This window comes from Xyrauchen texanus, chromosome 5, assembly GCF_025860055.1.
Source record: "Xyrauchen texanus isolate HMW12.3.18 chromosome 5, RBS_HiC_50CHRs, whole genome shotgun sequence".
In the NCBI taxonomy this organism is placed as follows: domain Eukaryota; kingdom Metazoa; phylum Chordata; class Actinopteri; order Cypriniformes; family Catostomidae; genus Xyrauchen; species Xyrauchen texanus.
In genome coordinates, this window is record NC_068280.1 from 35,080,869 (window position 1) to 35,106,886 (window position 26,018).

At 35.6% G+C, this 26,018-nt stretch overlaps 1 protein-coding gene across 3 annotated transcripts; it reads right to left on the minus strand.

The window, feature by feature from the left end:
- Window positions 1-1,918: 1,918 nt before the first annotated feature.
- On the minus strand, window positions 1,919-24,360 carry LOC127644423 (ubiquitin-like modifier-activating enzyme 6). 3 transcript variants are annotated; one of them, XM_052127589.1, is made up of 34 exons: window positions 24,329-24,360; window positions 22,556-22,661; window positions 22,343-22,425; window positions 22,085-22,179; window positions 21,468-21,496; window positions 21,117-21,211; window positions 19,634-19,745; window positions 19,345-19,425; window positions 18,966-19,088; window positions 18,639-18,762; window positions 17,085-17,188; window positions 16,931-16,993; window positions 16,767-16,843; window positions 16,085-16,151; window positions 15,842-15,985; window positions 15,697-15,764; window positions 15,397-15,475; window positions 12,405-12,485; window positions 12,233-12,310; window positions 11,742-11,923; window positions 11,551-11,656; window positions 11,258-11,347; window positions 10,489-10,569; window positions 10,281-10,409; window positions 9,865-9,916; window positions 9,688-9,751; window positions 9,479-9,548; window positions 9,307-9,378; window positions 9,067-9,190; window positions 8,752-8,945; window positions 6,721-6,848; window positions 6,534-6,621; window positions 6,300-6,394; window positions 1,919-3,870 (listed from the first exon to the last, which is right to left on the minus strand). In XM_052127589.1, the coding sequence occupies exons 3-34, from the start codon at window positions 22,378-22,380 to the stop codon at window positions 3,720-3,722; spliced, it is 3,084 nt and encodes a 1,027-aa protein (XP_051983549.1). In that variant the 5' UTR covers window positions 22,381-22,425; window positions 22,556-22,661; window positions 24,329-24,360; the 3' UTR covers window positions 1,919-3,719. The 3 variants fall into 3 exon arrangements, with proteins under 3 accessions (XP_051983549.1, XP_051983550.1, XP_051983548.1); XM_052127590.1 differs by lacking the exon at window positions 22,556-22,661 and having other exon boundaries at window positions 24,329-24,358; XM_052127588.1 differs by lacking the exon at window positions 24,329-24,360 and having other exon boundaries at window positions 22,556-23,215.
- Between the last annotated feature and the right edge of the window lie 1,658 nt (window positions 24,361-26,018).

A 26,018-nucleotide genomic window follows, 5' to 3' on the forward strand; every position in this document is an offset into this window, starting at 1 on the left:
ACCCCACAGACTCCAGCAAGTAAAGTTCATTTGACACTTCAGGGTAAATTGAATTCCTGAGGTCTCCTCCTCTGTCTGAACTAGTGTAGCCTATGTGTTTTTAAGATAGACATGTATTGCAATTTTGTTCAAATTCTGATTGAAAAATTGCATTTAAATCTTTATTTACTGATAATTTATAACTTCTATAGTCTGAAAAACACATGCTGCTCTGAGGGTCTTCAAAATAGGAAGTTTAAAGTAAGTTTTGATGTAGATAAAGTAAAAAAAAAATTTAATATAATAATTATTATAATATGAATACATTGGGTTACAATTTAAAAAGTATTTTTTAAGGGTCGGATCAAGTAGAAATCATTTTTTTTAGTAAGAACTGCAAATTATGACTTTTTACAATGTGTGAGAGATTACGTTTTTGGAAAGAAAAGGTGCAGAAACAACAATGTATATTTCTCAAGTGACCCAGAGATCAAACTTCACTGCTCAAAGTAGCACCTATGTCATGCACAGAGACAACTTTCATCTACTGTATGAAAGAGTGTTGTCAGGAATCTGTCATATTCACAAATGAGTCATTGCAAAGACTCCATCAGTGAAGATTCTTAAACGAGTCATTACTGAGCCTCCATCAGTGAACATTCTCAAACAAGTCATTACTGAGCCTCCATCAGTGAAGATTCTCAAACGAGTCATTACTGAGCCTCCATCAGTGAACATTCTCAAACGAATCATTACTGAGCCTCCATCAGTGAACATTCTCAAACGAGTCATTACTGAGCCTCCATCAGTGAACATTCTCAAACGAGTCATTACTGAGCCTCCATCAGTGAACATTCTCAAACGAGTCATTACTGAGCCTCCATCAGTGAACATTCTCAAACGAGTCATTACTGAGCCTCCATCAGTGAAGATTCAACTAAATGTACTGCACACTGAGAGGTTTCAAAGCAAAAACTGTAATTGATTGCAAGGCCTATTTGATTTGTCTAAGTAATTGTTAATAGTTTAGTAATGTCTTGTTTAGATACTGGATGAACCAACTGTTACCTTTTTATTTTCTCATATACACATTAATATGCATTCATTATTAATTAATCTCACACACTTCCTGTCTAAAGATTCAAGAAGCTTTATTTTCAAAGATTTCAATGAATATTCTGAGTTCAGTTAAGATCAATCAACAGCATTTTTGGCATAATGTTGATTACCACATAAACTGTTGACCCGTCCCTCCTTTTCTTTAAAAAAAAAAGACAAACCAAGGTTACAGTCGGGCACTTGGAAGTGAATTGGGTACATTTTTGGAGGGTATAAAGGCAGAAATGTGAAGCTTATAAATAAAAACTAAGCACTTAAATTAACATTTCTGTTCAAACTTGTGTAGTATTATCTGTGCTGTAAAGCTTTTTAAATAATTTTTATTGTGGTTTTAGGGTTTATGTCATTGGGTTGTCATAGTAACCAAGTAGTAAATTTGGATATTAATTATATTCACACAGAAAAGGTTAGTAAGTGATTTTATCAAACTAAAAACATCTTAAAACGCATATTGTTTATTCCATGTGGCTACTTTGTAAACAATGAGAAACTTAATATGGATCGGCCCCATTCACTTCCATTGTAAGTGCCCCAGTAACCTTGATTTTTGCTTGATTTTGGGCAAGTTAAAATTATATATTTTATTACATTATGCCACAAATGCTGTTGTTTGATCTTAACTTATTGATGACGGAATATTCCTTTAATTTAGTCAGGGATTATATGCACATATTATTTGCAGTCAAATGTTTCAGTAAAAAAAGAATTCCCCTTAAATACCTTATTGTTAAAAGAATTGAGGATATTTCAAAATGCAATCTTGCAACATTGTGTATAAAGATTAAAGGAAAGAAAAGAGTATAGCTTATTAAATGGCATTTTGATTTGACTTTATTTAATTTTCCATTGAATAATGTGGTCACAATGACAACACATTACATCATCTTCCAATTACTGGTTTAACTCATTTAGATACATCAGATATTATCATAATGTTTTAGATAAACTAAATGTTGGAAAATTCAGTGCAACTGAAAGTCAGCCATTTTAAAGGGATCAAAGTCGAAAATGTTTGAAAAGCTTCTTCTACAAGACATTCACTGAAATCTCAGCTTAGAGTTGGGTATGCGTGTGTGATTTCCGATCACTATTGCCAGTCACTTGTGTGTTAACTTAACTGCTTGGCTAACTCAGATATACATATTCAAGGACACTTTAGGACAGGGGTGGGGAACGTCAGCCTCAGTGCCATATAAGGCCAGCAAGACCATTTTACCCAGCCCAAGAGGCAATTTGAGAAATAATTTGAAAAGCAAAAAATGGCCTGGATTTGGTTAACTGGAAAAAAAATAAAATAATTAAAATGTATAAAAATACTTTTAAAATGATAATAATGCAAATATGTTATAATAGACAGACCCTTTAGTGTTTTTTTCTAGGTGTATGTACACATAACAGAATGCATATGTTAATTTCAACACACAATCAGAAATTGCATGTTATTAAATAACTCAAATAATTGTGTAAATACTTGAATGGCCCTTAATGGGAATAATTTTCCCCACCCCTGCTTTAAGAGGACTGAATGGCAACAAAGGCAGCAAATGCAGTGGAAAACTTGTGAAAAGCTTGTTTTTGCTGCTGACATGCAAGCTTTAGGTGATATGAATAAACTTTAATGTGAGGGACAGTGTCTATATAATGTAATCATGCTGAGTCACAGCCATAAGCTTTGTCTGCAAAATGTTCATGTCACAGGAATGAAAGCATATTAAGCAGCTGTTAGCAGCAGGCGGGTATAGGTGGCTGCTAAAATACTGTTAACTATAGCTCACCCTTGTGGCACTGTTGAGAATTAATTTTGCTAATCTTACTACCCTTACTTCAAAGAAATTTTCCAAAACTGTGGAACTGTCATAGCATGTGTGACAACAGAATCGATTTCCTATAACTCTACCCTAATGAAGGACATCCATACTGTCCTACAAACACATTAACAATCTAAAAGACTGAAACTAAGAAAAATGGCTTAAATATAACTTGATTTAGTTAAGCCAAAACTGCCTGTCACAGGACAGATCATAGTTTAAGAGACCCAATTTCTGTCAGAACTTAATATGGACAAAATGTGTAGTTACTGCATTTTGTCTTTGCATGCAGCACTCTCAAGGAAGAGTTGTGAAGAACCTCTGAATTCAGCTGCTGAAGCAAAATCTTTGGCGTTTATGTTGCTTACAGTGACGGACAACTTATTAAACCCCAATATCCTCCCAAAACATTTAGTCATGTGCAAATAAATCATCCCTACATGAGAGCAACATGAATATCTCTTACAAGCCCTCCATTGACTAACACTGAACTGAGTGCTCTCCCAGTCTAAAAGACAAACATACAGAGTAATAATGAAGCCCTGGGGAAGTCATGTAAACAATTTCTTTTGTTTTTACTCTTCCGAGCATTAATATTATAATCAATATTATTGTTACATTGAAGTACAATATATTTATCTTAAGGCAGCAGCACAGACAATGCTGTGCAATAAAATAATAAACCAGTAGAAAACAAAAATTCACTATGTACATTGAGTCACATCAAATGCTTCTCCACTTGTGGTCCACAGGGCAAGGGAGGGGAGTGTGTGTGTGTGTGTGTGTGTGTGTGTGTGTGTGTGTGTATGTGCGTCAGGCTGTCTCGTCACTCTGGCTTCCTCGACTTAAGTAATAGCGCACAGGGGGGCCGGGCAGATCCTCGTCATCATCTGCATCAGGGGCAAATGATACGGTGAGGTCGACATACTTCCTGCCTGCTGAGGGCTTGATCAGTTTATGCATTCTGTAGAGAAAGGAAAGAAACAGGTTTACTGTTATGGAACTGCATAAGAGAACCACAAGAACTTCTGATAGCAATTTTCATCTTAAAGGAATTATTCACCCAAAAATGAAAACTTTCATTATTTATTCATGATCACGTCGTTCCAAAGCTGTAAGGAAAAATTCTGAGCAATGTATAGGTTGCTTATTTTCAATACAAATAATGGGGACTGGAGCTTTAAAGCTTCAATAAGGACGAACAGCACCATAAAAGTAGTCTATATGACTTGTTTGTTATACATACAAGTCTTTTTAAGTCACCGTTTTCTAGCTTTGTATGAGGAACAGTAGCCGGTTGTAAGAAACCCTGTAGGTTAAGAAAAAATGACAATAGCCTTACAATTATAAATGATGGGTTTCTTTAATTAAGGTGTTTATTGCAATTGGGCTCTGACTGCAATTTAAGTAATTATTCACTGAAAATCTTGACATCCAACCTAGCTCTTATTGGCACATTCATGAAATAAGTAACAGTGTTTGATTCAAGAACCAATCATTCTTTAGAGTATAATCTTTTAAATTAATTGGGTGATCTGGGTCACAAAACCAATCTAAATGATTCATTAAGGAATTTATCTGGTTCTGGGTCTGGCTTCACTAAATGTTCTTAAGAAGAAAAATCTTCTCGACTACTGTTTTCTTCTTAATTTAGAATGTTTTGTATTCGGGGAAAAAAAAACTTATTAAGACAGTTCTTATCTTTTTTCTTAATTTGAATTCATCATTATTTTTTTCTTATCTAAATTGTTTTACCAAAATTTTTTTGTAAATAACATCTTAAAGTTAGGATAACCTCACAGTTGTCCTAAATCACAAAAGGTATGATGTTTAACGAATTTACTGGGTTGTTTCAAATGTGACGCATTCTATCATATTAAGTCGGCAGTTGCAATGGTCCGTTTATGAAGTTTTTGACTGTTTCAATGTTTTTTGCTGTTTTATGTTATTTCATTTTTAGCTTTATAACCATGTAAATGTCATCACCAAAATCAAACAATAAATGTTGTATTGAAATTTCTTAATATGGTCACCAATCATGCTAGTTGCATTGCACTTTCTCTCAGCGATTTGTAGTCCATAGAAACATAATAATTATAATATTAGAAAGCTGAAACTTTCTTTTTCACACCATCCACATTCCTAACAATGTTTGCCACACATACCTTTCCATGCCCGCCTCTTACTTTCCGAAGTTAGATTCTAGCCTATTTATAAGCTTACCAAAGAGAACCTTTTCCTTGTCTACTGAAGTTTTTGTTTCTTTTCTTTTGCTCAATGTCAAATAAAAAAATTGGCAAATTGTTACCACCGAGTAAATTCTCCTATGAGGGGTAGGTGTCCTTAAACTAACAAATCTCACACACTTTACATAAAAAAAATTATTGCGAGGTGCTTGCTAGTTAAAAAAAAAAAAAAAAGAAGTTTAATAGATACTAATAGATAGATAATAGATTTGTCGAATGGAGTCATGTGTATTATTTTAATGCATCCTAAATATGCATTTTGGAACGTCAAATAATGGAGTACATCCACTTGCATTGTTTAGATGAGGAGGCCTGAAATGAAATCCTAAAAGTCTTAAATTCTGTTTTGATGAAGAAATTAACACAGATACATATTGGATGGCCCGAGGGTGAAAAAAATATCAGCAAATTTTCATTTTTGGGTGAACTATTGCTTTAAGAAAATATTTGAATCTTATGAACTTCTTATAATTTATCCTAAGAACTTTCTTAATTTTTCCTTAAGAACATTTTCGTGAATCCAGTCCCTGGTGTCCTAGTGTTTTACAGCTCTCTGGAGGGTAAGATTAATTGAATAATGACTAATATTAATGTCTCTTCCACAAAAAGCTATAATTATGGCTTCAGAAGACTTCCTTTAGCTCAAGTCCCCTTTCTTTCTTTTTTTTAATGGATTTTTCCCCATTTTGTCCCCAATCTGGCATGCCCAATTGAGCGTGTTACCACGGAGAGCAGGTGTGGAGGCTTCAAGCTATTCTCCACGTCATCCACGCACAACTCACCACTCTCCCCACTGAGAGCAATCCACATTATAGCAACCATTAGGAGGTTACCCCAAGTGACTCTACCCTCCCTAGCAACCGGGACAATTTGGTTGCTTAGGAGACCTGGATGGAGTCACTCAGCACGCCCTGGGATTCAAACTTGCGAACTCCAGGGGTGGTAGTCAGCTTTTTTTCTCACTGAGCTACCCAGGCCCCCCATTCTTTGTAACTTCATGGGAAGAAAAAAAAACAACTAGTACACTCAAAATTTCTCCTTTTGAATTCCACGGAAGAAACTAATACAGTTTTGGATCAACATGAGGGTAAGTAAATGAAGATATTTATATTTAAAGTAGCATAGATTATTTATTGATGCGCCTTACGTCAGTTTGAGTCTTTTGTTATGGCCTGGCATAACCGGTACATAGAGCATCTTCACCCCGTGAACAACCATAGTGGGCTCAATTCCATATTTTTCCTGAAAATCAAGCAAAAAGCAAGTTATTCTGCAATACTGGCATTCTGTACAATGTATCTCATTAATTCGTTCATATCAAATGCTAACCCAAATCATTACACAGATCATAACATTATTGATCTACTCAAGTGCTACTAACCCTAACTGCATGAATGAAATCAGATAAGGTGAAGTCCTCATGACCAAAGATAGTCCAACGGTCCCAGATAGAGAAGGAGATATCATCTCTGGTCAAAACAAAAGGAACAAAATATCCAAAAGTCACAAAACACATTTAAAAAAAAGATATTCACAAGAGCCAATGCATGCATTTGTGTTGCTATTACCTGATCTGGGTTCTCTTGACCCGAGCGGTTTCTGTGAGCACCATAACTGGAATGGCCAGGTTGAAGAAACAGTTTTTAAATGACTCAAATCCATAACCACCAGCGATTTTTATCAACTCCAATGCCACCTACACAAGACCAATAATAAAACAATCATAAAAACACAATGTCCTCAAAAAGTACAGTATGTTTAAATTTTTGCATTTGAAACAAAATATAAAACCAAGCCTCACTTACAAACAAAGTGATGCTACTGTTTTTCGACCAGAAAATGCTCAAATGCTTTAAAGACATTCATACATTTTTAATTGTGGCTTAAGATTCCACTTTTTGAGGCCAGTGTATAAAACAACGGAGTTAAAAATATAGAAACAAATCTAGTATAATGTACATAATAAATAATATAATATTCAAATATTAGTGCTGTCAGTTGATTTAGAAAATTAACTTTAACATTGTGTTTGAACATAAATGTTTGTTGGTAGTGTGTGTACACAACCACTCTATAATGATAAAAATCCACCCAGTCCTTTTTTTTAATCACCATTCTCATTCTGCATAAAGTGATGTCACTTTGTACAAGCCCTGCCCACAACTGTTGATGGACACTGCCAACGGACATGTTATAGCGCATAGCGAATGTTGTTGTTGTTTCGTTATAGCGCATAGCGAATGTTGTAACAGTATTTGTGTGTGTGTGTGTGTGTGTGTGTGTGTGTGTGTTGCTCATCCATTGTAGCAAAACTACAATTTTTGCTTCATTGTAGCAAAACTGCTGAAAAAAACTCTACAACAAAAAAATGTATGTATCAAATAACCATTCATAAACTTCCTGGTTCATTTTCAAAGTTGATACATATGACGGAGTCTCTCCCTCATCGGTGTCTGACTCCGGTTCAAACATATAGGTCTGAACACCACTATTTTCACTGTCAGTCAAATTGCTTATTATGTCTAGCTATCCAAAGCAGAGATGTCAAAACTCCACCCTATTCTGAATACGGGGTGGGGAGCACCAGCTCATTTGCATTTAAAGAGACACACACAAAATCAGCTCGTTTTTATTCCCACCCAAAAATTGGCATAAATTATCTGTAGAGTATTTTGAGCAGAATCTTCACAGACACATTCTGGGGACACCAAAGATTTAAATTACATCTTGTGAAAAGGGGCATAATAGGTGCCCTTTAAAGGGCGACTAATCGCAGTGTTGAAAATTGACCCTAAATATAATATACTTCTTTCCCTGTCAAAGAAAGAAAAAACAAAAACATGTAACAATATAATGCTCTAGTAACGTAACATTAACACAACGTTATACTGTAGCAAAGCCTTCCACAGTATAAAAATAGAAATGCACTAAAATAGCACCAATTCAAGTAACATTAAACATTTCCCAAAGTCTAAGTGGGAGTGGGACTAATTGAAAGAACTAGTCTCATCATAGGTTGCATTTTCATTGCAATGGGCATTAAATCTCTTAAACTCTCGTACTCCACAATATTAATCAGCCGGCAGACTGTGGCTATCTGCTTTTTACAGCAATTGTGAAGCCGCCGCGTTCATCAGGGCGTCAGCGTCAAGCGCCGATATGAACTCCACATGAAAAGCGCTTGTAGACAAAAAAAAAAAAAAGAACGAAAAAAAAGTGGAATTTAAAATGCACCTCACTTAGGTTGAAAAATTATTTTTGTCACAAGTTCCACCTGGGCTTGTTTTGTACAGAAAAATAGCACTAAGAGTTCCTTTCCCCCCATTACTTTATCAATGAAACAGAATCACTGCTGTGTTTGTGCTGTGTAATGATTCCAGGCAGACATGGCAAAGGTTCAACCATTCCAACTAGAGTTTAAGCTGTGTTAAAGGTAAATGCGTTAGACGCAGTTAAGAAAAATGTATGTGTTAACATATGCAATTCATTAAAAAAGTTGTTAACATAATTTTGACAACTCAAACTAATATTTAAATATATATATATATATTTAAATATATATATATATATATATATATATATATATATATCGCTCTCACCAGTCCTGCAACAGCAGCAGTAGATGTGGCGATAGCAGGGATGATTTTGCCAGCAATCCGTTTGGTTTGTAGTCTGTCAGCAGCCTCAATGGCATACATATGAGCTCGAAGAGCAGATGCTGCTGCTACAAAATCCATGTGTCCGTTTGAATCATCATCCTTTTCAAAGTACAATGGAGTCATATGTAGCCTTTCTAAAGATAGAAAAATTAAAATGAAATAAAATGCAAAAAAATAGGATCTCATGGTTTGGTTCATAGCACATAAAGCTATATGTATGCATAGGTGTTTGATTGTTGATGTGTATCAACATACCTGGTGTTATGAAGTCGGAGTTGATGGCCTCCTGTAGTTGCGAGATCGCCTCCCTCTCCTCTTCACTGCTTACCGTCACTTTAATCTGCTCAGGCTTCTTAGCATTTTCATCTGTCTCTATATGCTAATACAAAACATCCACAAAATTAGTGATTGATTTAAAGGTGAAGCATGCCATTTCTGCGCCATTAGCAGCACCAAACATAATTGACAAAATATTGACCATTTTTAAACGGATACCTTTTCTGCTGGTTTGTATTCAGGAACCTCCACTGCAGCTAAAACGCTTGATACAGACTCGTAGGAAAGATTCTATGATTGATTTAAAACAGACAATTCAATTTAAAAAGATAATCAACAACAGCAAAACATTCCTCATAGGTAAAAAGAAAAGAGTGGAAATTCTTTTTACCTTTTCTGAGTATGGAACATTATACATTTCAGCAAATAGACGAGCTGCACTGGCAACAAAACTGAAATGCCTAATGGAGAAAGACATTTTCTCATCAAACTTCCACACATCTTCTCATCACTCCTTTTCTATTTCTTTTTCACTTTTATTAACACCTGCTTCTGCTGTGACAGTCTAAAAACACATAATATATTTTCTCTCAGACTCACAGTTGGTCATTGAGGTCAAACTCTATAGGAGACGGTGGCCGTTTTGGAGACTGCCAGAACAGACCTGAAAACAGTGGATAAACACTTCAGCTGGGAAAAGATACGCGAGCCAGATATTTGGACTGTTGATTAATAAGGCAGCTTCACTGCTTGAGTGAGTAAAGCGTGTGCACTTACTGCCATCTTTTAGCCGTGTGTCCAGTGGAAATGAGTGCAGTAGTTGTAATGCCTAAAATATCAATGTAATAATGGCATGTTGTAATAACATTGCTTCTATTTTCATATTGCAAACAAATTACTGTCAATGTGAATGTGTTACCATGGTATAATGCTTCAAAATCATTATTACTATTTTATAAACATAACCTCAGATCCATTGGCATTGGGAATAGTCATGTGCTTTTGTACATGTCATAGTTTAGAGAAGCTCTAATATCAGATTTTCTTTTACTGGAAACAACTGAAAAATAACAAACCACTGAAGAATTGCTTCATTAGAATTATTAGAAGACATTCAACAGGTGACAGTTATTTTTCAAATGGGTTCTCTGTAGAGTCAGTGGAAGTGTTATTACATTATTACAATTCCGTACCTTTCTTTTGAAGTACTTGTCAAATTTGTGGCGGGCAAGGGCTAGACAGTGATCCCATTGAGTGGGTCTCCGACTCAACAACTTAATGACCTGAAATGATCCTTCCATACTCTCCCCAGCCATCATTCTCTACACACAGATGAGCAGAAATAAGTCGACACCAACAAGGCTAAACTAGATAAGTCAAGACTGTAGTATATATCCTTACCTGTAGCACATTCTGAGATGATGAATGACTTTGCCAGAACATGTTGTACACAGAGGGTTTGTGGGTAAAAGCACTTTCAAACTATACACACAAAACACAAATATATACAAACACTATTAAGAGCTCTAAGTAGATAGTAAGAAAGACCTCATTGAATAAATATTATGGCAAGTGTTGGGGAGTAGTGAAAAAGTAGTGCTGCTACAACCTTAGCAAAACATTTTAGTAGCATTATAGTATTAATTATATAACTGTTTTTCCAACTAGTAGTGGTGTAGCATTAAAAACACTACATTATTGCTATGTGTTCATCTCAGTTAAATAAATTAGTCTTTTCTTGTTTTATTAGTTTTATATAGTGTAAATGTATCTGTTCACTGTTGTCACCCTGAGATAAATACTATGCTGATTGCATCATTTAAAAAGTATTATTGTAGGTAGACTGTATGTTTTTTTAAGTAACTTGCAGTGTTGCTAGCTACTTTTTGTAACAGTATTTTAAAAGGATAGACACCCAAAAATGAAAATTCTCTCATCATTTACTCATCGTCATGTCATCCCAGATGTGTATGCCTTTCTTTCTTCTGCTGAACATAAATTCGATTTTTAGAGGAATATTTTAGCTCTGTAGGTTTATACAAGGGGTCAGCAACTTTTTTGACATGGAGTGCCATTTTTTTATTTTCCTGGTCAATGATTGTGCCAACACCTAGTACTACACCCACAGATTTCCCAAACTATGTATGGTTGATGAGGAAATGTTACTGACCTTGTCTCTAGCCCACTGTATGGTGTGTTCAATAACAGCAGGAAAAGACTTTAGAGTACAAAACGGGATCTCTTCCTCTGGTGGGTCTCTCTAAGAAACAAAAAAACATCACAGTTGTGTCAAAAAACATGCACACATGAATTGGCACACAGTCTATATCAGTGTATCCCAATCCTGTTCCTGGAGGCAGACCAGCATTACAAGTTTCAGATCAGGGAGACATCCAAAATGTATACTGTTGATGTGCTCCAGGAACTGGGTTTTGAAACACTGAACTGTACACACATACTTACATGGCTGTTGTAAGACTCAGTGAGGTTTGGGACGATGATCTCTGTGTGTCCTTTTGAACCCATGGTACCGGAGTCTAACAGAGCTTTCTGATTTGATACACTTCGACTGCAAGTAAAAAAAACATACAAAAATTTGCAATAAATTACATAAGCAATACGTGAAACACATTTTTGTGTTGTCACAGGATTACCTATCCACGTATCTCCTTGCCTCCACATTGTCCAGTGCGGTGACTACCAGGTTGAGTCGGGAGAAGAAAGGATCATTATAGATGTCCTCTGTAGCAGGACACACTTTATGCAGATGAGCATCTATTTGCAGCTCTGGATTTATTTCTAATGTAGCTTCTGCTGCTGTAGTGCTTTTTGGCTTCTACAGATAGAGAATAAATAATGGGAAGAACATCAGGACAACAGAAGGATAACTCAAATCAGGATATCAACTTATGAGATCTCAAACACTGATCAGAGAAACTCCCTAATATAGATTTGAAATTAACTTTCATCTTCGGTGATTCAATCCCAATTCTAAAAACTAGTTCTAAATACAATGCAAAATGCATTTGAGACACATACAATCCATCTTTATTGACCACACGGCGACAGATGTTAATACCAAATGTAAACAGGGCCATTCAGGGCATGCCTTAAGCAGCTGATAATAGAAGTATGAAAGAGGTACCCGTATGTGTTGAGGTCTGAAGAGAAACTGCCGATTGAGGTTAGATTTCTCAATTAGATCTGGATCGGTGATGCAAATCTAAGTGAGAATAAAACAATTATTTACTAACATCCCAGTACTCATATAAACGAGAAGAAAAAACATTTATGCTCCTTTGAGGTTTATAGCCCACCTCTCCTGAACATTTGCTCAATCCCACACCCAGCAATGCCAAATTCTTCAGCATCTCACAGCCAATAGCACCACAGCCCACCTACATACAAATATTAAGACAATCAAACAGCAGTGTAACACTTGTCTACATTACATCAATGGAATGTTTATATACTGAGCATTTTAAAATGAAAGCTGATGTATATTATTTCTTTAATGTTAAAATTATTTATTGTATACCAGCTTATATAGTAGTGCTGTCAGTCGAGTAGTAAGAAGTAGATTAATTGCAATTAATTGCATAATATTTCATAGTTAATTACGATTAAATCGCAGGTTTTGAAAGAGCTGAAATTGTACTAATATATATATATATATATATATATATATATATATATATATATATATATATATATATATATATATATACTTCTTTTCTGGTCAAAATACACTTATTTCCTTCTTAGGATAGAAAAAAATGCAATATGTAACAATACTGCTTTCCTCATTTTCCAAACAATGCCTTCCACAGTATAAAAGATAGAAATGCACTAAAATAGAACCAATTCAAGTAACATTAAATGTTTCAGTGGGAGGTTGACTAATTGAAAGAACTTTGCAACCATGTGTTGCATATTCATTGCAATGTGCATTAAAACTCTCATCCTTCACAGACTGTGGCTATCCACTTTGCTACAGCAATTGTAAGGCCACATTTATGATTCGCGTAAGGGTGTCAAAGCCAGCCTCAAGCGCCGCTTTGACCTCCACATTAAAAGCGCTTGCAAACAACATCTAGTTAAGACTTGACGTGTTTCTGTTGTAATCAAATTGCACCTTACAGAGGCTGAAAAGTACTTGATTTCTGTCACAAGTCCCATACGGGCTTGTTTTGTACAACAAATAGCGTTAAGAGGTCCTTTCCCATCACTGACACTGCTGTTGTGTGTGTGTGTGTGTTAGTGAAATGACTCCAGGTAGACATAGTAAAGGTTCCATCCTACACCGACCAGTGTCTATACTGGTTTATGCTGTATTAATGGTAAATGCGTTAATCGCAATTAAGAAACAATAACTCGCTAAACTTTAATTAATCGCATAAGTTAACACGTTAGAGCTGTCAAAGTTAACACAGACTCAACTATAAGTAAGCTATGAAGGTGGATTTCAACTAAAAGTGTAACATGCTATTGAAATGTTACCCTGGCTGAGTTTTGAATGGCATACAACCATACTTCTCTTACTATTTCTGCAATAGACATATATTGTAGAAGTAGTAGGGCTGGGCGGTATACCGAGTTTTGACAATTTATCGATATTTTTTCTCAACGCGATACAGGATGAGACAATATCGTGTATATCGATATGGTTTGATGCAAACCTCTCCCGCTCAAGCTTCAGTTAACGCTGCGAACCGGACCACTCCCACTCCATCACACAAGTTCAGCCTGACAACATGGAGGAAAACACAGTGGCGATCACAGTGACGTAAAAAGAAAAACACTGGTTCGTTTATTTGGAGATGGTTTGGATTTAAAAGATCCGATGAGCAGCAAAACCAAGCTATCTGCAAAGAATGCCATAAAGCGGTCGTGTCAAAAAGTGGAAGCACATCAAATCTCTTCCACCACTTACAACGTCACCGTAAAGTGCAGTACGATGAGTGTTTAAAACTTCGCGCTCGTCTGCTACAACCTCAGCCACGAAGAATAAGCAGCCCGAAAAGTTTTCTGTCCCAAAACAAAGCTCGTTGGAAGCAAAATCTGAAAGTAATATACACTATAAAATACTTTGTTTATTAAAGAATGTTCTACCTCAAATAACCTACTTGTTCTGATAAAGTAGTTAAGTGTTCTACTGTTCTGTTTACATTATTTGCACATCAGAGTTGTGCAGCTGTAAAGTTTCAAACAAGTAGAAAACTTTGTTTTGTATGTTATTTTGATCATCACTGCTTTAATAAAGGTGATTGTGAAATCTCACATAAGGCTTTGACTTTTAGAATGTATTGTGATTTTAACTACCTTTTTGCACATAATATATTGCATAGCCACCATTACATTCACTATATTTGTTTCCATATTCTTGAATATCAACATTGTTTTGCAGGATATCATTGGGCAGGATGTGAAATAATAATAAATAAAAAAATACAGATTTTCTTTATCCAAATAGGAAAAACGTAGAAAGTACCGAGATATATATCGTATATCGCCATTTCACCAAAAAATACCGAGATATGATTTTTTGGCCATATCGCCCAGCCCTAAGAAGTAGTAAATGTAGTATGGGTAGTATGCCTGTTTGTTATAGTGGTTGTCAAGCCCAACACAGCAACACTGGCTTAATCAATGGTGTGGTTTTGGGGCGAAACCATCTCTTTGTTCAACTTATAGACAACGTGAGGAGTTTTTTTGAATCTGTGTGATTATTCCTTTTGGAGATGATAATGGTGCAGAAATGACACACTTTAGCTTTAAAACACACAATTCAGCTGGTTCAAAGTTTTGCTGTAAATTGACCCTTAAGGCCAAAACATACTCTAAGTACGTGAAAGCAGATTTGAGCACTTGGCCACTGCATTGCCAAAGCATGGTCCGGCTGAACATGCTTAACGTGCGTTCTTGCTTTACCGTGGAGGGAACAATTCGCAGTACTCAAGGGGGTGATAGAGTTATCTTCAAACGTCTGTGCCATTAAACTGGATGCTTTTTTAATTCAGGAAAGTTGCTAAAAATATATTAACTAACTTGCTCAGCAATTTTCTCTTCAAACTGTTGCTTTGTGTTGACATTAGTTGAGTTGAGAAAACACACAGTAGAAGAGGATAGGTCACACTTATCTCGCTATAGCGCCCCTGGCGGCAATGTTGAGAATGCAACGCATATTGTGTTAAGTTATGAATTGGGGTCTGATACATTTCAGAATGCAACAACTTGTGAAATCGACCTTGCATTGCTATATGTGTCTGCGTTCCCATGCACAGATTATGTTTCAGCCCTAACACTCACCATAAACACGTGAAACTTGTGCAGGTTCAAACACAGTGACTCACCGATGCACGCCCTCAATGCATCATACCGATCACCCCTACACATACACATTAAAATAGACATTTAAAGGATTAGTTTTCCTAAAAATTAAAACTGTCATCATTTACTCATAGTCATGTCATTCCAAACCTCTGTCTATTAGGTTCTCATTACATGATGCATCATGTTATTACCATTCTCAAGTCAACAAAACACTTGGAAAATACTCATTTGAACGAACAACAGATAATGAAGCTCAATGTTTGGTGTGAAGCTTACCTGGGGGCAAATTCCTCAGCAGGGAGAGACTGGAGGGGCTGAATGACCTCCACTGTATCTAGATAAAACTACATAAACACACATGTAAAGAAGATATCAAAGCCATATATACATCATGGACAAGAGCCTCTATCTTTTGACCCACCCATTGCTGAAGAGGTGAAAACTTTCCAGTGAGAGCCTTCAGCACCTCTTGACTAGCGATGCCACCTACCACGGCCGTGAGAGGAGAGAGACAGCCCCTTGCACAGCGTGACACACACCTCACCAGATCCGGGTTTAAACACACCTGACAATACACACGTTACATTCAAACACAAATGTGTGATGATCTGTGCAACAGGACGTGACTATGTAAGTGAATGAATGCTTTTTAAAAAAATCTCACTTTGTTTTTAAGTGTTTTGATGATCTCCTCTGTAAACTTCAGGAGCAGCTCAGCATCCAGCAAACAACTACATACAGCAGGAACAAAAAATGCATTAGTATCATCATTATTCATCATGTCAATCAAAATAAGAAAGAATACATAAAACATTTTAAAAGAAATAGACTAAGGGGCCATTCATACAGAAAGCGTTCATGCTTTTAAAACAGCTAGACAAAGTGTTTCACAAAGTGCATTTCAATTTACACACAAGCTTAAACGTGACACTTGTGGCACTGAATCAAGATGCAATGTTGTTTGAGACCAATGTGTCTGCCTGACGCAGGTGTATGTAGACAAGCAATTGAAAAAATGTCAGAATGAGAGAATGCAGCCTGTCTTAATGGCCCTCAATGGTGTCTCAAAACAGTGACATGTATTCACTCAGCAAAATCTTCTTTTTTCAAAGTGACAAAACAATCAATATATACATTTTACCAGAATGTGCGTGCCTTGGGAATGGAACCCATGAGCTTGGTGCTGTAACGCTATGCTCTAAAAGTGAATTTATAGCACCATGGTGAACTAGCAAGGAAATCTAGTGAGCTTCTTATCCATTTTTTTTATCATGATGCCCCAAAATGCTGTTATTGTAGACAGCTTCCTAAATTTTGAGAGACAGAGAGAAAAGTATGATATTTACCCAATGTTGGGAAGTCTGCCATGCTGTTCCAGGAAAGCATCCAAAGCTAACATGATTGTATGGAGCTGTAGAGGGACCTGATTTAATATAAATACAGATTCTCATGTCAGTAACTGCGGTAACAGTAATTGGACTCCAGAAATGAAAGAGGTTGTCATTCTGACCTCTGGTTTGCTTAAGTCAGGGGAGAGGAGTCGAGGGTCAGATATCTGCTGCTCCATCGTCTCCTACACACACAACAGACAAAGAAAACAGTTACTCAATATATGTCACCACTATTAAACAGATCAACTGAAGGGTTAAGAGGTGTTGACATACAAAGCTGATTGTTTTAGGGATCTTGACTAGGCGAAAGATTCCTCCATGAGCATATGGCTGGAATGATGAGGTGTCTCCAATCGCAAAGCTATAGGGGGAGAGAACTGAACACACACAAACAGAGTTAGATAGGTTAAGGCCCTTTCATATGACATCAACGTTGCCCAGTGGAAGTGTCAGCTACTAGGTTATAATGGCAGTCAAGCATAGAAACATGCCACACAAGTTCAAATATGTAGCTCTATTTGACATTGATCTTCCAAAGCCTAGCCAATGATTACTGGACAATTTGCATGATGTATACAATGAGCACATTTACATGCACGTTCTTACACCGATTATGCTTTATAAGCCAACAATGTGTGTGCTCATGTCAACGCAATGGGCCTCATTCATAAAACATAAGCAGAAAATTATTTTTGTAAATCGTTCGTAAAGCTATTCTGACGAAAATGTTAGGATTCATTAGTTTATTTATTTATTTCCAAAATGTTAGTTGCTGCGAACAAAAATTATACCTGCTCAGTACCACGTGCAAATCGTGTGTAAGACATCTGAAAGCTTTGTGACACACTGCCAGGACTACATTTTGACAGAAGTGAAACTAAATAATGAAAAAATTAACTAAGAATGAAATGAGCCTGGGTAGCTCAGCGAGCATTGACGCTGCCTACCACCCCTGGAGTCGCGAGTTCGAATTCAGGGCATGCTGAGTGACTCCAGCCAGGTCTCCTAAGAACCACAATAATGTGGTTCTCACTCTCAGTATTTCTTTCAAGATTCCAACTCATAAATATAAAATTCATAAATTGTATATCATTTTTTTTTTTCAGCAGAATAGCTTGGCATGGGGTAAAAAGTTTGTGGAAAGATGCAGTTTTTGTTTGATTTTCTCAAAAAAGCCCTGCACACTGTCATAACTTGCCAATCTTTATTAGTTTACAGCATTTCAGTCAAACATATTCTTCAGGGATTCTATTAATTTCTCTGAAGATTCTTCCAGTCACAAGTACATCACTGTTACCATTATGATTTACCCTGAGAATTTTACCAATGATGCTGGTGATGCACTCAACACAACCAGCCAGCAGTATGTTTTACATTAAAGCTTCAAGTCAAACCCATTTTTATTGACCTCTTAGACTGTTTGATTCACAAAAGAACCTCTAGCAGCCAAAACATGCATGACAGTAAGTTCCTCACTTTCTTTGTGACCACACAAGTGTGTTTCCTAAATCAAAATTGTGTGATTTATGAATGTTTGGAATTCACTAACATACACTCGTTTTAATAACACATCTTGGGGGTACGAAGCATTAGGGTTAGGAGGTCCATTTTATGTGCAAATTACTCAGAATTTACTCACATATTTACAATAGTTTCATGAATGAGGCCTATTAAATGGCTTTCTATTTAAGTGAAAATTTCACTTCACACCATTTCAGTGAAAGCCTGTCCTAATTATAGACTATGATGAGTGATTGTGGACTTATAATATGAATATATTCAACTATCTGTGTGTGATGTGTGTAGAATTTGTGTCTGTGTATATACCTGTAACCTGGTGTATGGTACCATTGAGTTCACTCATTCCATTGATCTCTCTGAAACACACGCTCTGTCCTGTCTGGAGACCGTGTGTACGGCTGTCCATACAAGTCACCATGCCAGCGCTCTCCTGTAATTGCATTTCAAGCAGGAAATTAAAAAATGACCCATATTATAGTTTCTGTGATAAGATTCAGCCTACATATTTGTAAGGATCTCCAGAAGACTATGAGTAGATCAGTAGACTAAATTTAACAACTGAAAGGATCAAATGAAATGAGAAAAGCAAGTCTGATGATGAGGTTCTCGCCATCAGGAAGGTGCTCCAAATACCTGGCTGATATTCTGGATGAAAATTTCTTTTGGTTCCTCTCCTGTAGGGTCAGATACCTCAAATGTGTCTCCAAAATCACAGAACACTTGCGAGCAGATCCCAAACACATCACAGACAATGAACTGCACAAAAAACAATGATTTCACATACATGAAACTACTGTTATCATGCTAGCTGGCTTATAAGAAATTAATTCTAATAGATTAAGGTCAGTCTACATTTCCCAGGGGTAGAAAATGTTGATCCTGAATAAACCAGATTCCTTCATAAATGTTAATTAATTTGATTCTGAGTTGTTGTTGTTTTTAAATGCTATGTTTTCAAGCATCCAAACAGAGATCTATATTTATGTGCAAGTGTGTTGGGGAATGTATATACCTTGATAGGAGGCTGCTGAGAGTGGCAGAAATTGTTGATCCGTTTCTGTAAGCTTAGTTTTGTTTCTGTCAACACTACACACTAAAGAAAAAAACACACATACAAATATCACATATGAAAGGAACATACCAATTAATCTAAAGTAAAATCCTAAAACAGGACACTATGGTTAAAATAAGTCACAATACATGTAAATCATTTAAATAGTGCAAGCAAGATACTAAATCAAAAACAGTCAAAAATACTATGACATTTTATTTGTTTTCTATGAGTTTCAGTGGAGACCAACCTGGTATCTATTCAGGAAGCTGAGGTCAGTGCTTTCATCCAGGACATCACTGGACACACTGACCTGAACATATGGATTTAACTCAGCCACTCGAGAATGGACAGCCTCCACCCTGAAAAAGAAAGAGAATCATTGTGGATAAAAGCAGGGCATTCTAGAAATCAAGAGCCAGTTGGAGTCTGATAAAGCCACAGTGACACTAGTTCATACAGGATCGTTAAAATAATTAATACTACCCCTCAGAGTTCCTGCTGTAGTCTTTGAGTTACTAGCACAGAACCAAAACCACTACTCTACCATAATCATATGCATTTGCCTTAACCTAACCTGCCAATAGTTTCTCCAGTGACAAAAGTGTCAGTTTAAAGGAATATTCTGGGTTCAGAACAAGTTAAGTTCAATTGACAGCTTTCGTAGCATAATATTGATTACCACAAAAATGTGTTTTACTTTGCACCTTATTTTCTTTAAAAAACAAAAATCCAAAATTTGGGTAACGTATTCTGTGTAAAGTTATAGCTAATTTAACAACTTTGTTGCTATGATGAAACCCTAAACTTTAAAACAACTGTAAAATCATTCATAAAGGATGAACTGTGATTTGTGACCACAGACTGACTTGATTTAATTTGCTGTATTTTATTATTATTGTCGTTATTTTTTATATGTATATTTATTTATTATTATTATTATTATTATTATATATAATTTTTTTCTTTTTTTTTTTTGGTCTGTTATGTTAACAAAATGTTAAAAACCAATAAAAAGATAATTGAAAAAAAAAAGAAAAAAACAACAACTGTAAAAATAATGATTTAAACAACTTTTGAACTCAAATAATGCACAAGTTTTAACAGAAGAATTAATGCAAGTGCTTTCATAAAATTATATGCTTCACATTTCTGCCTTCAAACCTCCAAAAATTGGTCCCATTCAAGTTTATCACTCTAACCACAATTTTGGCTTTTTTAAAGAAAAGGATTGATGAGTTGAACAAATTTTTGTTGTAATCAACATTATACCACAAATGCTGTCGATTGAGTTTAACTTGTATTGAACCTGGAATATTCCTTTAAGGTTTACCGATTATGACAAAAAAAACATAACTGTCGGTTATTTTCCTTGATATTGTAATTGTGATCAATAGAATGCAGGCTACATATCAAAAACAAGCTGAGAACTGAACTAAATGGTCAACTTCACATTGGCTCTCTGTTATTCATATAGCTGTTATTCAAATTTGGAATAAATTATACACAGAAGCGAAACTTGTCTGTGAATGGTTAAAAAGTTTAACAGCTGCAAAAGCACATATTAAATACAAAATTAAATAGAAACTTTTGATGCAATACTTTTCATGATTATTAAATTGTGGCAGCTGTAATTGTAATCTTGTTTATTTATCTGATTAATTGTCCAGACCTATGTCAGTGTAAATTCTGTCTGCTTGTAATTTGTTGTGCTTGGAGTTATTTAAGCATACCTTTTCTTATGGCTATGTACATCCTCCTCTCTGATGAAGAAGTTGGTGCCCAGATCCCAAACTTCACACTGCTTAAAGTCATGGAGGGTGACAACCTACACACACATGCACAAAGTCTCATAACACACTCTCATAACAGAAGTGCAACTAATCAACAAACAGATAAAATTCACTATTACAATAAAAATATTAGCTACAAGTACTTTACATACTCTATATTGCAAATTAATATAATGAAAAAAATGCCCTAAATTAGAAAAATCACAAAACAAGTGCCTCAGCTTCAACAAAATACAGATCGAGATTGCAGCATCAAGAATAGAAAATCGAGAATTTAGACATTGTCCTTACCTTTACTCCTGCCAGGACAATGTTTTTTGCTGCAAGACGTATTCAGAAACAAATTACAACAAAACTGTTAAAGTTAATACCACCATAGATTATTAAAAAGCCAACAGATAAGGTACAAAATATAGAATTTATAGGATAAGGAATCAAGGAAGAAAATGGGTAAATAAATAATATTATTGATTCGATTTATTCATTATAATTCATTATATATTAGAATCTCAGATATAAATTACATTAACAATTTTTAGCCAGAGTGTAAGCAGATATGACGGGTAGCAAAATATATGTACACAAGAATACAATAAGTGTGTATAAATTATGCACCTGTGTGTATGCAGAAGTTTGACAATTTTATGCATTATCTACAAACTTATGTATAATTTGTACATACATATATACAAGTAAGAGTAATTTTAATACAATTTTAATTTATCTATTTATGAATATAATACACAGCAGGGTCCAAAAGTCCAAAATATGTGATTCATTATCTAATTGCTATAATAAGCTATTAAAAAAAAAGACATTATGACAAAACTAATAAGAAATATGTAGTAGTCTTAACAATGTCAAATATGCAAACTGTGACATTAGCAAAGTACATTAGCACCACCCACCTATCTCCACTCCAACAGCTCCCATTCCACTGAGAAACACAGCAGACTGGGCCATCTGCTGCATGGCACTGTCTCCCAGCACATAACGCTGTCGACTGCGCACACACATAAACACATACAAACACCCACAGTTAGGAGCTAGGAAGTTTCCCATCAAAATTAATTTGATTCTGGATATAACAGAATAGAAGTCTGTATCAGTTTCATTCACATTCAACTTGATTCAGCTGTGTTTCAGGTCTAGTATGCACAGATTACCTGTACAGAGAGTCATCTATATCCATTGAATTGGCCATTGTGGGAAGGGGAGAGGAGGTGTCCAAGTGTTCCTTTATTAGATGCTGTAAGAGAAATAAAAAAGCTTGAGAAACACAACCTGTGCTTTGGACCAAATGGTTCTCAACCTAATGCACCTATTTTCCTAATATTTCCTATTATTTTAGTAAGAGTGATGATGTTTAGTTTAAAAACCTTTTATTATGGTGAATGACACAGTATTGTAGTTGTTTTCCTCATCAGTGGTGGTTAGTTTGTCAGGCTGACTAGCCGTTTGAGATGTTTGTCTTCCTCTATAGTGCTTGAAAGTAAAAAAAAAAAAAAGAACCTCAGTAGAATTCAAATGGGTTCCTTAAGTTTTGTGATCCCCAATTGGCCTTCTTTGGTCCAACGGTACTCAAAGTCCCGAGGGGGCATAATGAAGCCCCGGAAGTGACAGAGCCCTGGCATGGACTAGCACACCATTATTTGGCCTGATAGTGTAAACGTGGCTATTGGTCCCTATCCCTAATGTCCACATCTACACTTTCCCCCAACCATAAGTATACTACAGAATCAAAAAATGACACGACACCGGAAAAACCCTGTCCATATCTCTTAAATTCTCTCAGTCTTACGTGAAGCCCTGCCCACTGAGAGACACGCACATGGCACACACATGGATATTTACATATCTTGATATACACAATACAGCAAAATCTCTATCTATTTACACTTTATATTGTTGCCACAATAAATATCGTCACATTGCCCTGCCCTACCCTACATGCATAGCAAATACGAGAAAACTTTTCCCATATCTTTTGTTGTTGAGATGACATCAAAGGCCACGTATCCAATCAAACTCATTGGTCATTGGGTAATGTGGCTAATAATATTAAAACAATAATTAGACCATTGTTTGTACCATATGCTAGGAGCTTGCACTTTACACATTTAAAATTGTCAATTTTCCAATTCAGCCCAAGTTATGAGAATAGGTTTGCACATTGTTGGACCTATGCAGTTTATGGTAAAAAGTATAGTTTTCAATGATTGATTTTGGGGCATTTCTGTTACTTTTGCCCAATTAACAAGTTTGGTGCTGTGTTAAGCCACTAATTGATGTCCAGTGTAAAATCTTGCTCCTGAAGCAAAACCACAGTTTTAGTCAGAAATGCTCTGTGCACTGCATTCAGTTTTGAAAGCTCAGTTTGCAAATGATTACTTCCTGATTTCAAAGATCTGGATGTGTCAAATACAGGGCCATAGCAAGGGCCCCCTGACTCTATATTGCTCTGGGTCCATTTCCTATTAAATAATACTGTTTAGAATTAGTTGTGGGGCCCTAGAATCATTACCAATTTTCACCCCACTAGTTACGGCCCTGGTCACATATAAAACTTGTCATCTGGCAAACCCATTTGAAACGAAGCATATAGAGTACACTAACTACAGGTACACTAGTTTGTCATGACTAGCTCAGAAATTTAATCTCAGTCGTTCTCTAGTTCCTTTCCTTTGAATATGCAGTTTCATGCGCTGTCATGCAGCATTTTTACATGCAATTGATTATAACGAAACACCCACACACATTCCTATCAAAAGATATACACATTAAGGTATACACATTATGCATGTTTGAGTACTAAAATACATCTAACATTCAAACATTCATACATTCTAACATTTAAATGTATCCAAAACACACTACCGATTACATCATCAAAAATCACCACGCATTTCATCGGAGAGCTTTAAACGTAAAATCATTAATGTATTATATTGATTACGCATATCAATGTATCATTAGCACACCGGCTAGCTGAGCTGATAACAAAATTAGCCTATTGATATAAGCAAAAAAAGGAAATTGTGGAGGCACAGCTCTGCTTAATGCAGATTTAGGGCTGTGGTGGCTTGATGTTTTCAAAGAGTCGAGGTTTACATCGGTGTCAAAGTGTAAATTGAACGCTGTTAATACGCTACCTGTCAATGTGCGCGAGAAACGAAGCAGAGGGATTTCGGGTTGTGAAACTTTCTACCGCCAACTAGTGGATTGTGTTATAAACCACTGGAGTTTTACGTTGGTCCGTGAGGGTGAGTAAATGATAACATTTTGGGGTGAACAATCCCAAGTTCTGGTAGCTAAAATTATAGTAGACCTTTTTCCTCTATAACCTATTCATATTTCATATGATCTAGGCCTACTTGAATTTTATTATTTCATTTGTTAAAGTCTGTTCTGCTTCGGTTACTGTATTTTAATGTGATTCAATGCTTTTCATGTTGATATCTTAAGGCTATAAACAGTTAGCTATGACACTTTTAACCTTATTAATGATTGACTGAAACACAATCAATAATATTGATACCACCAGTTGTTAGCACATGTGCTGTGGTTAGCGGTCAGTTATAATACTTTGAAATGCAACATAAACATACAAGCAAAAAAATATTGTAGGCTATTCTTCGATATTTGCTCTCTGACACCCATTGGTTTCCTCCCTCAAGCTCAATCCTCTCCATACACAGCACCTGCAGATTCCAAGTTATGCCATCCTTTGCCAAAGATCCCTGCATTTATTGAATTATCCGCTTCTTAATGCGGTGTAGTAGAACAGCGCTCGGGAGACTGCAGAGGATCGGCATTGAAATCGCTCCGCGTGCCATCGCCGGATTTCAGCGCGCGATGTCCAAGTTACTTAGAGTGTATGTGACGCGCAAGGTGCCGTCGGTCGGACTGAATATTCTCAACAATACGGACACTAAGTTTAAAGTTGTTATTTACACACATAGGCTACTAACCTTATAAAATGTGTTCCACTGTGATCAAACGTGTAAAAAGTGTACATACGGAATCACCAATTACACATGTTACAAGATGTTGACTTCAGCAAGTGAGTAATACTTATTAACAAAGATGTGCTAAATATTTCATTATTTTATTTTACGTAGCCACTGTCAGTATTCTATTTTAATACATTATATTTATATATTGTGTACATATTGTATTATAATACAATACATTATATTTATATATTGGACACATAAACGAAAGAGGTACCCCCATCAATACCTTAATAAGGTACATATTTTGTGAACCAATCACTTGTTCAACATGTGAAACTTCTGCTCAGCAAAAGATAAGTAACAGAGAGAATAGAAAGTTAATAACAAACTTAGGCTAATCTAAGTCACTTATACATATTTCACTTTTTCCCCACTGCTTATTTCTTTAGTCCTAATATAATTAGAGTATGATAAAAATAATATAAACATATATATATATATATAAAAAAAAAATAGCAATAGTATAAAAAGTGGCAAAAAAAAAAAAAATATATATATATATATATATATATATATATATATATATATATATATATATATATATATATATATATACTGTATGTACTATATATAAATGCCAAAATTGCTTATTGTCCAATGGAAATTGGGTGTTTAAAAGCTTTTATTATCAGTAAATAATTATATCAGTCTTTCTTTTCTGTTTCAAAGAACAGATTTCTTTGTTGTTCTGCTTTTTTCTGTTTCAAAGAACAGATTTCTTTGTTTTTCTGCTTGTCTTGAGATATTGGCTATATTACACAAAAAAATGACAAATTTAAGTCTGTTTTGTAGATGTACGCATTCAAATTTAATAACATATCTCGAT